This window comes from Onychomys torridus, chromosome 7, assembly GCF_903995425.1.
Source record: "Onychomys torridus chromosome 7, mOncTor1.1, whole genome shotgun sequence".
Lineage (NCBI taxonomy): Eukaryota > Metazoa > Chordata > Mammalia > Rodentia > Cricetidae > Onychomys > Onychomys torridus.
In genome coordinates this window covers 45582470-45596346 of record NC_050449.1, presented here as the reverse complement: position 1 = coordinate 45596346, position 13877 = coordinate 45582470, and the positions used below count along the sequence as shown (strand labels likewise).

The window sequence follows — 13877 nt, the reverse complement described above, 5'->3', positions numbered from 1 at the left end:
AAACACACTTACTGACTTATTGCTCTTGACTTATTCTGTATGTTAACTTATTTCAAGCTACTAGTCAACTACAACAAATCAAGGACTCTCTTACTGAGGAAAGATTTACTTATCACTAGCTCTCCCTCTCACAGGATACAAAGGCAGCACACTGCAAACACAGGTGAACCCTCTCAGTTAATAAACAGACTCAGACCGAACTCCAAAACTAAAAGGAACTAGGAAATACAGAACTGATAGCTAAAACTCACTATGGAACGAACTAACCCTTCACGGTAAGAACAGAAAGCAAGGACAATCAAGACAACTTTTCCAGGCAGAGCTAATGTGAAAGCCACTGAGATCACAGAACAACCAGCTCAGACAGCCGTCTACTTACTTGTCATCATGCTCATAAATATTGAGACCCAAAGCATCAACACCCAGCCACAATTCAGTGCCCTTCTTATTCTTGATTTCAAAATAGTTGACACCATACATTTCTAGATCTTGAGCAATCTTCAGGTACTCCATCATTGAATCTTCCCTATTAAAATACAGCTGAATGTAATACATTTAAGTAGACACAACTAAACATCAAACTAAAACCACAAAAATACATGGAGCTAACATTTAATGCTTTATACTTATTTATCTACATCAAAAGAAGGGACGTATAACCTGGTCTGGTACCATCACAAACCTTTTTAACATTTATTTATTTACTGTGTGTGCATGCATGTGTGTGAGCACAACTGCATGTGTGTGTGCGTGCATGCATGCGTGTGCATAGCACGTTTGCAGGCTGTGTCAGAGTTAGTATCCTGGCTGAATACTGAAGGCATTGAAGAAGTTACTAGGGAAGGCTAAAACCATTTTAGATAGCTTAAATTACTTTAAATAATTTATACTTTAAAATGGGTATTATATAATTTACAAGAAACCAAATGTTTCAAATGAATCATACTCTGGATTGAAAAAAATAGCTATCTCATTATTAGTAGAAAATTAAGGAACAGACAGGAAAAAAGAATTCTTGAGTCCTGATTATCTTTTCTCCATATCTACTACTTTTGTGACTAAATTTAGATAACACTTTTGATTTAAAAAGAAAGAAAGGAGAGAAAAATGAAGGGAAGGAGGGAGGGAAGGAAGGATGGATGGAAGAAACAAAGAAATAAACCACCCAATCCAACCCCCCAAACCCTCAGCAGCTGGTTCTCTCCCACCACGTGGGTTCTGGGGAGTCAACTCCGGTCATCAGGTGTGGCAGCCCAAGGTCAGAACTGAGGTGGGAGCACGCACATGTGGAGACCTGAGAGAGCAGGCTCAGTACCTCAGCATCCCTCTGTGCTCTTCATGCCAGTTCTGTATCCTCTCTTCCCACTGCTCTTTGGTCAGTTTGTGCTGTTCCAAAACACTGCATGGAAAAAGAATGTGGTTAATGACTCTGTGATCCAAAGATCCAGTTCCTTCCTGTCTAGAGTCTTTTTTTTTTCTTTCTCTTTTTCTGGAGCTGAGGACAGAACCTAGGGCCTTGCGCTTGCTAGGCAAGCACTCTACCACTGAGCTAAATCCCCAACCCGCTAAAGAGTCCTTTCATAACCTGACTAGATACCTGTCACACAAATTAATGCACATTGTTAAAGCCGGATAGAACTAAAAACACAATTGAGGATATGAACACGGAATAGAACAAGGTGATGGGCTGTGTCCGGTATCCTGGATGAATACTGAAGTCATAGAAGATGTTACTAGGGAAAGCTAAAACAAAGTATTAGATAGCTTAAATTACTTTAAATAATTCATGCTTTAAGATGGGCATTATATAGTTTACAAGAACTCAAATGTTTCAAACAAATCAGACCTTGGATTGAAAAAAAAAAAAAAAGCTATCTTATTCCTAACAGAAAAATTAAAAACAAACAGGAAAATGGAATTCTTGAGTCCTGATCATCCCCTTATTCTCCGTAGCTACTATTTGCGACTAAATTTAACACTGTCATTTTGTGCAGATAATACTTTTTATTAAAAAAGAAAGAAAACATACATTAAGCTGAGCATGGTAGTGAACACCTATAATCCCAGTACTTAAGAAAGTGAGGCACACCAATTCTGAATTTGCAATCAATGTGGGCTACACAATGTGCTCAAGGCCCATTTGTACTCCACACTAAACCCTGTGCATAGAAAGAAAGAAGGCACACTTTGATCACATGTCGTGCCATACACCTCTCCTCTAGTAACCTTTGTGTCCCATCTGTATTCTGCCAATGTTCTTACTCAACTGTGAACCAAAAATTAGTCATACTTTTCAAATCTTAATGCCTAAGCAGCAAAAGCAATATATTTATAATATACTATAAACACAAAGACTTTGATTAGAATTCTCTTAGGCCATAGATTAACCATTTTTGTTTATGGTGGATCCTTAGAGATTACAAATCGGAGGTCGTGTAATTAGCAAAGAGCAGATTAGATTCAGTTCCCAAACCTCATCCTTCAGTCCTGTTTCCCGCGTTACTTTGAGTGTTACAAAAGTGGGGCTACACTGCATGCTAAACCTAGTTTAAAAATGCATTTGCAAAATGCAGCAAACTTCATTCTGTGGAAGAAACAGCTCTTGCCACTTACTATTCTCAGTGTTTATTATGTATCTACTTGCTGTGTTCCAATGCTCAAGCCCAAATCATAACCTCCTGCTGCACACCTACAGACATGAACACAGTGGACACATGTAAATCTGTGCTCTCATCTTTAAAATACAGTCTATAAGCCAATTAGCAACTTAAAAGTCTTTTTAAGAAATTTAGCATATGCTTCTGGAATGTAACTTTAGAGAATATTAAATGAAGGCATGCTCTACTTACCGCTGTGGTAGGAGTCTGTCATTAGCCAGGTATCCTGGTTTGTGAATCTCTTTATTATAATCTCCATACTTGGCTTGGACAGCATATGAAGCCAAAAGAACTGCAGTTTCTGGTGGGCAATATATCTCATCATTTAAGATGGCTTCTTTAACTTGCAAGAAGAAAAGTCTCTGTGTTATTTCTTGAATCAATTCCTCAGAAACATCTTCAGGAAAGAATTTAGCTCTAAACTTGAACTGTAAAGGATTTTCTTTTTTAACATCTTGCTGTGTCACCTAGAATAGTAATTTCAAGTATAATTAACAAGACTTAATTCACTGTAAATGAACACATTTACATCCAATTCTTTTTTGAACAAAGTAGGCAGTCATGCTACACATAAGCCTGCAGACAAACACATGTGCTGAAGAAGCTCCTAGGCACAGTCCCGAGACTGCCTGCAGCTCTGGGAGCCCAGCAGTCCACAGCAGAATGAAAAGTGCTCCGGCTACCAGAGCTCATCCTGTGGAGGCTCAGAGCTGCATGCTCAGTTTTAACTCGTTAACTCCTGCTTCACAGTTCTACTTCTCACAAGCTCAGTTCACACAGTATGTGTGATAATGTTGATGGTGCTTCAATGAATTAAAAGGTATGAGTAATGATTAACAGACAACTGCAATATGAGGCCTGGAGTTAGTCAGAAACAGTGCTTTTCCAGCACAGGATAATAAATACATCAAATTAATGTAATGCTACTACACACATCTTACCTTTTTATTCAGTTTAAGCCACGTAGAATATCCTTTGCTGTCTACATACTGCAGCCCAAAGAACCAGACCTCACGTAAACCAACTGTTTTTACAACCTACAGAACAGATAAACAAATTCAGTTCAGCATTCACACTGTAATCAGATGACCCTCACACTAGAGATCACAAGGACAAAAGTACACTAGCAGACATTGCCACAGGAAAGGGCTTTAGTCAGAGTACTTCTGAAAACATCACCTCAGGTTTCGTATTCTCAATGCTGCTACACCACCTCTATCTTCTTCCCTGACTGTGTTTTCTTTCTTCATTTCCTTAGCTCGCATCCCAGCCTCATCCCGGAAGAACAGTCTGAAGGACAGAAGCACAGCTGTGCAAAGCCTACAGTCCTATTTCATAACCTCAGGTGTCCCACCAGTACGGAGGGCAAAGCACATCACTCTGGTGACATCACTCCGGTGACATCACTCTGGTGACATCACTCCGGTGACAGAGTCTGGTGCCTTCAGTATTCTACCTTCACTGAAACAATTCCTGGGCCGTGCCTAAGTTTCACCATTCTACAACACTGTTCATGCTTTTCCTTCTGCATAGAATACTTATACATTTTTTTTTTTTCGAGACAGGGTTTCTCTGTGTAGCTTTGGAGCCTGTCCTGGACTAGCTCTGTAGACCAGGCTGGCCTCGAACTCATGGAAATCCACCTGCCTCTGCCTCCCGAGTGCTGAGATTACAGGCATGCACCACCACCACCCGGCAAATACTTATACATTTTTACCATCCACTAAATAATTCATTCTTTAAGTCCCTTATCAACTAACATTCTTTCTGTGAATAAATCTCTTCTATCATAGAAATTAAATTAGTCACTTATTCCCTATGTCAACTGGGTTACAGTTGTGTCTTTTTATGTGTCTTAACAAAGTGTCTTAGCACTTAAGGACAATAGTGGTATTATTTTGTTCCTCTTGAAATCCGTACCTTCTGACAGACTAGCGTGAAGTTCCCAGGAAAAAGCCACACTATGTTGTAGATTCCACAAGAGTTGAAATGTTACAGAGCACAAATTATTGTTATCTTTAGTCAAAAGGACTGCCATTCACTGTGCATTTCTTTAGTTGACCTAACATCCTTTCAACTATCTAATTTTTAAAAAATAAAATAAAAACAAACAAAATAGAAACCACCTTCAGACTCTATTGGTTTAGACCACCAGCTTCTACTAACCCTAAGCTAAGAATGTCATCAGATAGCACCTGAAACAAACAGCACAGTTTTACCCTACTGGCTGTAAGCCATCTGCCTGCTGTCCCCCCAGTGTGGTCAATGTTTTATGCTTCTTTCTGGTTCCATGACTATAGCAATCCATGGAATCCCACAGTGGGATGTAGTCACAACAACCTCTGTATGTGTTCCTAAAGAGCTCAAAATAAACCCACTCCCTTTGAGGGGAGAGCTGTGTTGCACATGATGCATATAAACACTAATGGGTGATAAGCATTCTAAGGACTAGGATAAAGTGGAAGAACTAGAATGCACACCAGGATACCACCACATTACAGTATGTTTCTGAAAAAGCCACTAGTATTTAAAATAAAATGAGGAAAATGAAGAGAAAACATGAGATGTAAAACTTTTACAAAAGATTTAACTTCACTTAAGCAGTAAGCACTTTTGGCTAATATAAAAACAATTTTTTTTGATTTAATCATTTCATTTTACACATGGGTGTTTTGCCTACATGTGTCTTTCCAGCACATGTGTGCTGACAAGGTCAGATGAGACTGTCCAATTTCCTGGAAGTGGAGTTACAGATGGTTGTGAACAACCATGTAGGTACTGGGAATCAAACCCAGTCTTCTGTTATAGCAACAAGTACTCCTAACCATTTAGCCATCTCTCCAGTCTGGCTAATTTTTTAGAGGACAATCTTAAGAGACTTGTTTTCAAGACAGCAAACCAAACTCTTCAGTTTATTTTCCTTTACTTGAAAATTTTAACTTAAATGATACAAATAAGAAACAAGAAAAAAATAGCTAAGAAATATTAAAAAAAAAAAAAAAAAAAGCAGAAACTTCTGGGGGGCAGGGCGGGGATACAAAATACAAAGACTTTTACTAACGATGCAAAAGCAAATCATTACCAAACAATGAAAACTGTTAAGTGAACTCTGACAAAGAATGTGATGGTAATACTGCCAAATTGACAGGGTCTAGAATCACCTAGGAGACCCACCTTTGCCTGTGCCTCCAAGAGATTACCTGCATTAGGTTAACTGAACTGGAAAGACCCCATCCTAAATGTGAGCACCAAGGCAGTACCACTCCACAGGCCAGAGGTGTGGACTCAACAACCAAGAGCTGAAAGCAGGCACCATTACTCATGGCTTCCTAACTGTGGATGCAATGTGACCTGCTGCCTCCAGTTCCAGCTGCTGTATTTCCTTGCTGATCTGAAAACTGAGCAACAATAAACCTTTCCTTCCTTAAGTTACTTTTGTAAGGTTATTTTCTCATAGCAACAACACAAGTAACTGACCCAACAACAGAAGTACAGAAAACATTCAAACTCAAGAGATGTGAAACCAAGCAACTGGCCTTTGCTTTTGCCTCCCTGCTGACATTCTCAATGGTGGCTCAACAGAAAGGGCATGAATGTACCATTCAGAAGGTACTACTACAGAGGACACAGGGAGGTACCTGTCACAACAGACACTGTCATCCAGAGAGCTCAGCCTGGAAATTCTAAAACAGGCCTGAGCTCCCCAGTGGCTCCTCTTCTCTCTAGACATGCCATCAGAAAGTTCTCATCCACCTTTGCAAGCAAACACTGTCAGAAGTATAACTGCAGCGGACATCTATTCACAAATGTGCTAGTAAACTGAATAACACTGATTTGTAAAGACTTTGGAAGAAAAACAAAAATACAAATACTTCAATATTTCTTGTACCCCAAGAGATAGATCTTCTTGCATACTTGAAGGGAAGTGACAAGGAAAATAGTAATGACATGCTTTTGCACTGTAGAGATACATGTTAATATTAATTAAGTCCCTAACCCATCTATACACTGTAGAAGCTGGAAATCCATGACAGGATTATGCGGGTGATATATACTTCTGTGTAAAGACTCAACAATGTTCTACAAATGTGACCCTTAACTCCGAACTGCCTATAGTGGGAACTGTTTTAAGAATCTTATTTGACTCAGCAAATTCTAGTTTTAAAAAGCCGAGGCTCCGTTACATATACACATCAGAAGTCATGAGAGGCCCTGTCTGCTCCTAGCCTTACCTGGACCTTCCCACCAGGTATCCTCGTATCATCACTCCAGCCAAGGCACTGCTTTCAGTTTGGGGGTATTCGGGCTCAAGAAAGTTAAGAAACAGACAGTAATGTAAGAATTGCTGAAAGTGCAGCTGGAGAGCTGGTTCAGAGGTTAAGAGTACTGACTGCTCTTCCAGAAGACCCAGGTTCAATTCCCAGCATCCACATGGCAGCTCACAACTGTCTGTAATGCCAGTTTCAGGGGACCTGACACCCATGGCAAAAACACCAGTGCATATTGGAAGGAGGGAGGGAGAGAGGGAGAGAGGGAGGGAGGGAGGGAGGGAGGGAGGGAGGGAGGGAGGGAGGAAGGAAGGAAGGAAGGAAGGGCGGGCTTAAAAAAAGAACTGCTGAAAGAATTACAGGTAGCAACTTTAATAAGCTAAACCAACATTCAGAATATGAATGCGTAGATACAATCATCAATATACATTATCTCAGCCATGTGTGGAATCTTAAAAAGAGCTGTTCTCAGAGTAGATGGAAATTACTAGAAGCTAGGGAGAGCTGAGACAACAATGTCTCACTACAGGTGTACACTGCATAAAGTCTAAATTATATTAATGATATCTATTCATTTATCATGCCTTTATGGTAAAACCTTCTCCTGAGCTCAAATACAACATGCATGTTGACGACAAAGGACAATGTTAAAGCACCAGTTCTCTCGTTCCACTTCGTGTGTTGTGGGGGTTGAACTCAGGCTATCGGGCTTGGCAGCAGGTATCTTTGCCTGCTGAGCATCTTTGCTGGCCCCTTTTATGCATGCTTTTGAAAACGCACTAGACTTACCCATGAAAGAAATGATAATATATAAATATCCCTATAGTTATTCAAACCACTGGAATATATACTGTTAAAAATTCCAAGCACTACATTGTTGAATTATCAAGACAGACACAGAAAATAATAAGATGTAAGTAATTGCATGTACACAACAGTATCAAAGTTGCATCTTTTGGGATCAGAGAGATGGCTCACTGGTTAACAGTTGCTGCTTAAGTATGAGGGCCTGATGAGTTCCGCCTTTAGTCTCCATATTAACAAGCTGCACTTGGCCATTCACACCTGTGGCACTAGTACTGTGATGGGCACACACAGGACTGCTGTCACTTGCTGACCCACTAGCCTGACTCCAGATTCAGTGACAGATGCTGTCTCCATAAAATAGAGAATAATTTGATCTTCTCTGGCCTCAGCATGTGTACTCCACCAAAGACATATACACATAAACCATACACAGGCATGTGCACAGCTGCATGCTTTGTGGGATTAAATGATACCTGGTCAAATAGTTGTTTGCCAGTTGTATTGGGCTGAATGGCAAATTCTAGCTCAGCATCCATTGTAGTTACTCGTACGTTAATCTGTAATAAAACCAAAAAGAACAGTGATTAGGAAAGAATAGATTTACAAAGCAGTAAGCATGAGAAAATTCTTTGAGTTATATTATTTGTGTGGGATAGGATGCTGGGGAATCAAATCCAAGGCTTTGTACATGTTACACAAATCTCTACCACTAAACTACATCCCTAGCCCTTGGTTTTTTGAGATAAAGTTTTGCTATGTAATTTAAGCTTGGCCTACTTGCAAAGCTCCTGCCCCATCAGCCACCTCACTGATGGGATTATAGGCATATACACGTACATTTAAAAAATTTGGAGTAGGTGGATAGTACTGGGAAATAAAATGGGCCCTCGCACATAACAGGCAAGTGCTCCACAACTGACCTACGTCCCAACCCTAACATTTTATTAAAAGTGATACAGCTTGCCTCTTATTATAGGAAATCTTAAAAAGAGAAGGAAAGAAAAGCTTACGAATACCTCATTCAAAGTAACTATTGGAGGGTGATCAAGATGGCTTAATGAGCAAAGGCGGACACCTGCTGTCAAGCCTGATGACCTACCCGAGTTTGATACCTGGAACCCACAGCACAGACAAGGAGAACCAAGGATACATGGGTATTAAACAACAGAGAAGATATTTAAACTGAACACAACTCCTGATTCTTTTAATGTTAATCCACTAACCCATATTTCTTCATTATAAAATGTATGTATGAAGATGCCATAAGGAAACCGGTTACTTTGCATAATAAGTGATAAATTTGCTTTGAGATTCCAGTGAAAATAGCTATCTTGAAGAAAATAAATGACAGCAAATGCTGCTAAGGCTTTGGGGAAAGAGGAATCTCTTTCATTGCTAGAGAAGCCACAGTGGAAATCAGTATGGAGGTTTCTCCAAACACTATGATGAACAGCACGTATGGTCCAGCTCTACCACTCCTGGACCTACAACTAAAGGATTCCAAATTGACATACCATCTGCTGCTATACAATAAGCAGGAAATGAAATCAGTTTAGGTATCTGTTAAACAAATGGATACCCTCCAAAAATGTGGTAGCTATACACAATGGCCTTTTACGTAGCCACAAAGAAAATGAAATCAAGACATCTGTAGGAAACTAGAAATCGTCACACTGAGCAAAGTCAGTCAGTCCCAGAAATACAAATACTATGTTTTCTCCCATATGCAAAAAGCAAAATTTAGATTTTAATGGGGGGGGAGAGGGAGAGGGAGAGGGAGAGAGGGAGGGAGGGAGGGAGGAAGAGAGAGAGAAAAAGAGGGGGAGGAAGGGAGGAAGGGAGGGATATATAGAGAGATCAAACTAGAAAGCAGATCATAAGAGAAGAGACCTTAGGTGGGGGTAGGATGGGGAATACATGTACTTAGGAAGGAGAAGAGGAGGCTGACTGGATGGGGAAAGAGACACAAATAGGGCAAATGGGAATGAAGCTAGGCAGTGGTGGTGCACGTCTTTAATCCCAGCACTCGGGAGTCGGAGCCAGACGGAGCTCGAGGCCAGCCTGGGCTACCAAGTGAAAGGAGCAAAGCTACACAGAGAAACCCTGTCTCGAAAAACCAAAAAAGAATGCTTTGTAACTAAGTCCCAAACACCTATTCCTCCACAGTTAGATCTTTATTATGCTAAGCTTTCAGTGTCACCGCTGTATTTAGTCTCAAGTATTTTGTTTCTGGTGCTACAATATTCAATTTTAAACTCTGATGCTAATATATGAAATTTTTCGTTTTTTAAACTGTAACTATGTATAATAATATAATTTACTTTCATTATTAGTTGTGGTAGCTGCTTTAGATTTATGATGCTTGGCTGAAAAAATATCCTGTCACCTAGAAACGTTTGCTCCAGGGTGAGGAGACTGCTCAGCACTTAGGAGTCCTGGCCTGCAGGAAGGAAGAGCTGAGCTTAAACCCCCAGAAAGCTAAGAATGCCTGTGCCCACACTTGCAGCCCAGTGCTATGGGGACAGAAGAGGATCGCGGGGACCCGCTGCCCACCGGCCTAGGCCCAGGCTCACTGAAAGATGGAGAAGGACACAATAATGGTCGCCTCTGGCCTCTGGAAGTGTGTGTGCACGCACACACAGTTTTACTTCTTTCTGATTTTTACATCTCATTTTTAACCTTCTTTTGCACCAAGTCATTCCACAACGGTATCCATGCCAGAAAATTCTAATAACCGACACTTTTCTTAAAAATGTAATTGAGCCATGCATGGTGCCACACACCTATACATTTTTTTAAACTTCATTTGTTTTTAAATTATGTGTATGTGTGTACATGGATTCGTGCACATGAATGCTTGGTTCTTATACAAGTCAGAGATATCAAATCCTCTTGGGCCAGAGTTAGAGGAGGTTGTGTGCCTCCTGATGTAGGTGCTGGAATGGAACACTGGTCCTCTGCAATAACAAAATGTTCTCTTAACCATTCTGAGTCATCTCTCCACCCCACCTGTATTATCTTAATCCCAAGACTCAAGACATTGAAGGAGGAGGATTATGAATTCAAGGCTACTATGGGCCACACACAGACACTGATAGCCAAAAGAAACACTGAAGAAAATCGCCTCCTTTATTACCCCAAAACAAAAGGAGTAGATCTTAGTCGAGAAGCACAAACTTCCAAGAGAAAGAAAATGATCAAGGTACACAAATCTGGCTATCATCCAAGTTCTAATTAGGAGAAAGGTAAAAGGCATCGGTCCCACATACCTCTCACTATTTTCTCCTAACAATAAGTTACATTTATTGAGCACTAAATGTATACTAGGTTCTTTTTATAATCCTTGTCTCTTTCCTTGAGTAAATTAAACTATATCCCTATTTTATACAAAGGAAATCAAGAGCCAAATGGATTAAACAAAAGTCACACAGATTAACCATGAAAGCAGACTAGAACTAGACAGCTTGGTCCCAGATTTCATTAACTTTAACCTTAACTGTACTGCCCCCCATGGTTATTCTTCACAACCCACAGAATGCTGAGCAGTAGCAAAGGAAACAAAACACACTTACTGGTTTCGGCATTTTCCTTCTCTTGTTTGTTAGCTTCTTTAGGAACTCTTCACTTCTATAAACTATTATTGCCTGTTCAAGGAAGAAAGCATACTTCATTAGCTTTCATATTAGGTTTTAGCTGTAGCTCACACAAAAAGGAAAAAAGGAGAGTACTTTAAAAGCAGGTTAGAAGTGACACTGTTCTCTTACACTCATGTTCAATGTTATTTGGCTAGTATTTCACATTCCCTAAAAAGACTGGTATATGGTTGTTGTTCGAATCTTAGATGGTCTTTTAATAATAATTAAAAACAAAAAACAGAGCCAGATATAAGAGTGAAAGCTGAAAGATCAGAGAAGCAGAACAGTAGTTTTTACCTCTATGAAATCCTAAGCGGCCCTGCCATATTACTTCCTGGGATTAAAGGCACCTGGCTCTGTTTCTCTCCTATACTGGACCAATCTTACATAGTAGCCTTGAACTCACAGAGATCCAGACATTTCTCTGCCTCCAGAGTGATAGGATTAAAGGTGTGGGCTATCACTGCCTGACCTCTGTGTCTAATCTAGTGACTGGCTCTGTCCTCTGATCCTCAGGTAAGTTTATTAAGGTGCACAATATATCACCACATATGGTCTGAAAGCAATTCATGTCTCAAACAGCATAGCATCAGGTATGTTAGTCTATTAAAACAGCAAGAAAAATGTGATTTCTAAAGACCCAAAGACTGGCTCTCCCATACAAGTTCATCCACACACCCAGCCTTGTGTGGAAAGGGACAGTAAAAATGTAGATGGGCAGACTCAAGTGCTAAGGAAAACTCAACAATACCTTTCTTCTGTATTGTCAGATATAAAAATGCTGATCAAAAGTGTCTTCCTTAAAAATTAGTTTTTTGAAATTCTAAAACCTGAGAAAAAGACACAATAGCTTGTTCACCTAAGGCATGGAAGGCAGCCACAACAGCTCTTCATAGCAACACCAGTGCTAGTCCCCAGCTAGCTAGTGGCCTCCACTGAACCTGGTGGTGGTTCACTGAACAGAATGGTCCTAAGCTAAGGCTGATGTGTGACTTCTCTCACTAAAGCAACACATTAAGGACTACCCTGTGGTCTTGGGTAAACATTCTTACTAAGAAACATCAACAACAAGTTTGCCTTTCTGAGAAATTTACCAGCCCTTTATTATTATCAGCTGTCTAGGAAAAGAGATTTCAGTTCCAACCCTTTCTGTGACTAATGCTGCATCAAACATTACAGATAAAATTATATAGAGACTATCACTGCCAAGATAGCTGCAGGCACAGCTAAATTAACACACATTCAAATAAGGTAATTCCCTAAATTTTATTCAAGTATATGCTCTTGATTTTTGTTTTGTTTTTCGAGACAGGGTTTCTCTTTGTAGCTTTGGAGCCTGTCCTGGAACTCCCTCTGTTAACCAGGCTTGCCTTGAACTCAGAGATTCACCTGCCTCTGCCTCCCGAGTGTTGGGACTAAAGGTATGTGTCACCACCAATTGGCCTGGTTGTTTTGTTTTTTTGTTGTTTTTTTTAGATATGACTCACTGGGTAATGACATTCAGGTGGAAGAATAAAACACCCATTCCTTAACTTTTTGTTGCCTATTCCCTGACTACCCCACAACACCCTCTACACATACACATTTACAGTCGGACAGGCCAAATTGCCTCTAACACCTTCTATCCTAAGTGACCTTCCCTTGGTTCAGATACTATCATAAATAGGCCTTGATTTTAATAGTTTCCATGCATGGTGGTATACACCTGTTATCCCAGCACGGGAATCCCTCCCAACTGGGAGGATAGTATTCTAGGCCAAAGTGGAATACATAGTAAGTCTGGGACCTGCCTGGGTTATATAATGTGCAAAAGTGAAAAATAATTTTTCAGCTTCCAAAACTGGCTTGCTTTCACTGCTCAGACTCCTAAAATTTCCATCTCCAGACTTTTCAGCTTCCTTAACTTCCACAATCAGCAGCCATACGGTTGTCTCAACTATCAAATGGCCCAAACTTAAATCCCTACACCAGGGCCAAATCGGCTTTTTATCAAGCTTGGGTCAATTATATATTTCCAGAAATGTAATCATAGTGAATGCTCATGATTTTTATGTCTTTGTTAAGATGTAAAATTACGACACTCTACATTTTAAGACTATCAAGGTTTGCCCGTTTTGTTTTCTTGATTAATCCTGGCATAAGTCCCCTCAGGTTATTGAGCTTAAAAAAAAAAACAAAAAAACAAAAAAAAAACCACTTCTCAGTTTTAGTTGTTTGTCTTTCACTTTGGTTAATTTCTATTAATTCTTAATGTTCTCTTCCACTTTCTCTTACTCTGGGTTATTTTTTACTCTCCAAAAAATATCAAAGTAATTTCCAACCTTGGTTCTTCACTAATTAATGCCTCAAGATCATAAGCTAAATATATCCAAAAGTTTAAGGGTAACTCTAAAGTAATTCCACTAAGGGACCAGTGAGAATATGAAAAATTATTTTATCACTTGGATATTAAACTTCACCTATAACATTTAGCAGATACAGAAATGTTTAAAACACAATCTAGAAAACAT

The 13877-nt window shown here is 39.8% G+C and overlaps 1 protein-coding gene across 3 annotated transcripts in view; it reads right to left on the bottom strand.

Moving 5' to 3' along the window:
• Rdx (radixin) overlaps nucleotides 1-13877 on the bottom strand; it is a 64811-nt gene that overhangs the window by 36767 nt on the left and 14167 nt on the right. For all 3 annotated transcript variants that reach the window (XM_036191844.1, XM_036191845.1, XM_036191846.1), the window contains exons 2-7: nucleotides 11305-11376; nucleotides 8206-8289; nucleotides 3599-3694; nucleotides 2850-3124; nucleotides 1316-1399; nucleotides 380-526 (exon numbers count right to left, since the gene is read on the bottom strand). In XM_036191844.1, coding sequence (XP_036047737.1) covers nucleotides 380-526; nucleotides 1316-1399; nucleotides 2850-3124; nucleotides 3599-3694; nucleotides 8206-8289; nucleotides 11305-11316 — 698 coding nt within the window. In that variant the 5' untranslated portion in view covers nucleotides 11317-11376. The remainder of the gene's footprint in view (nucleotides 1-379; nucleotides 527-1315; nucleotides 1400-2849; nucleotides 3125-3598; nucleotides 3695-8205; nucleotides 8290-11304; nucleotides 11377-13877) is intronic.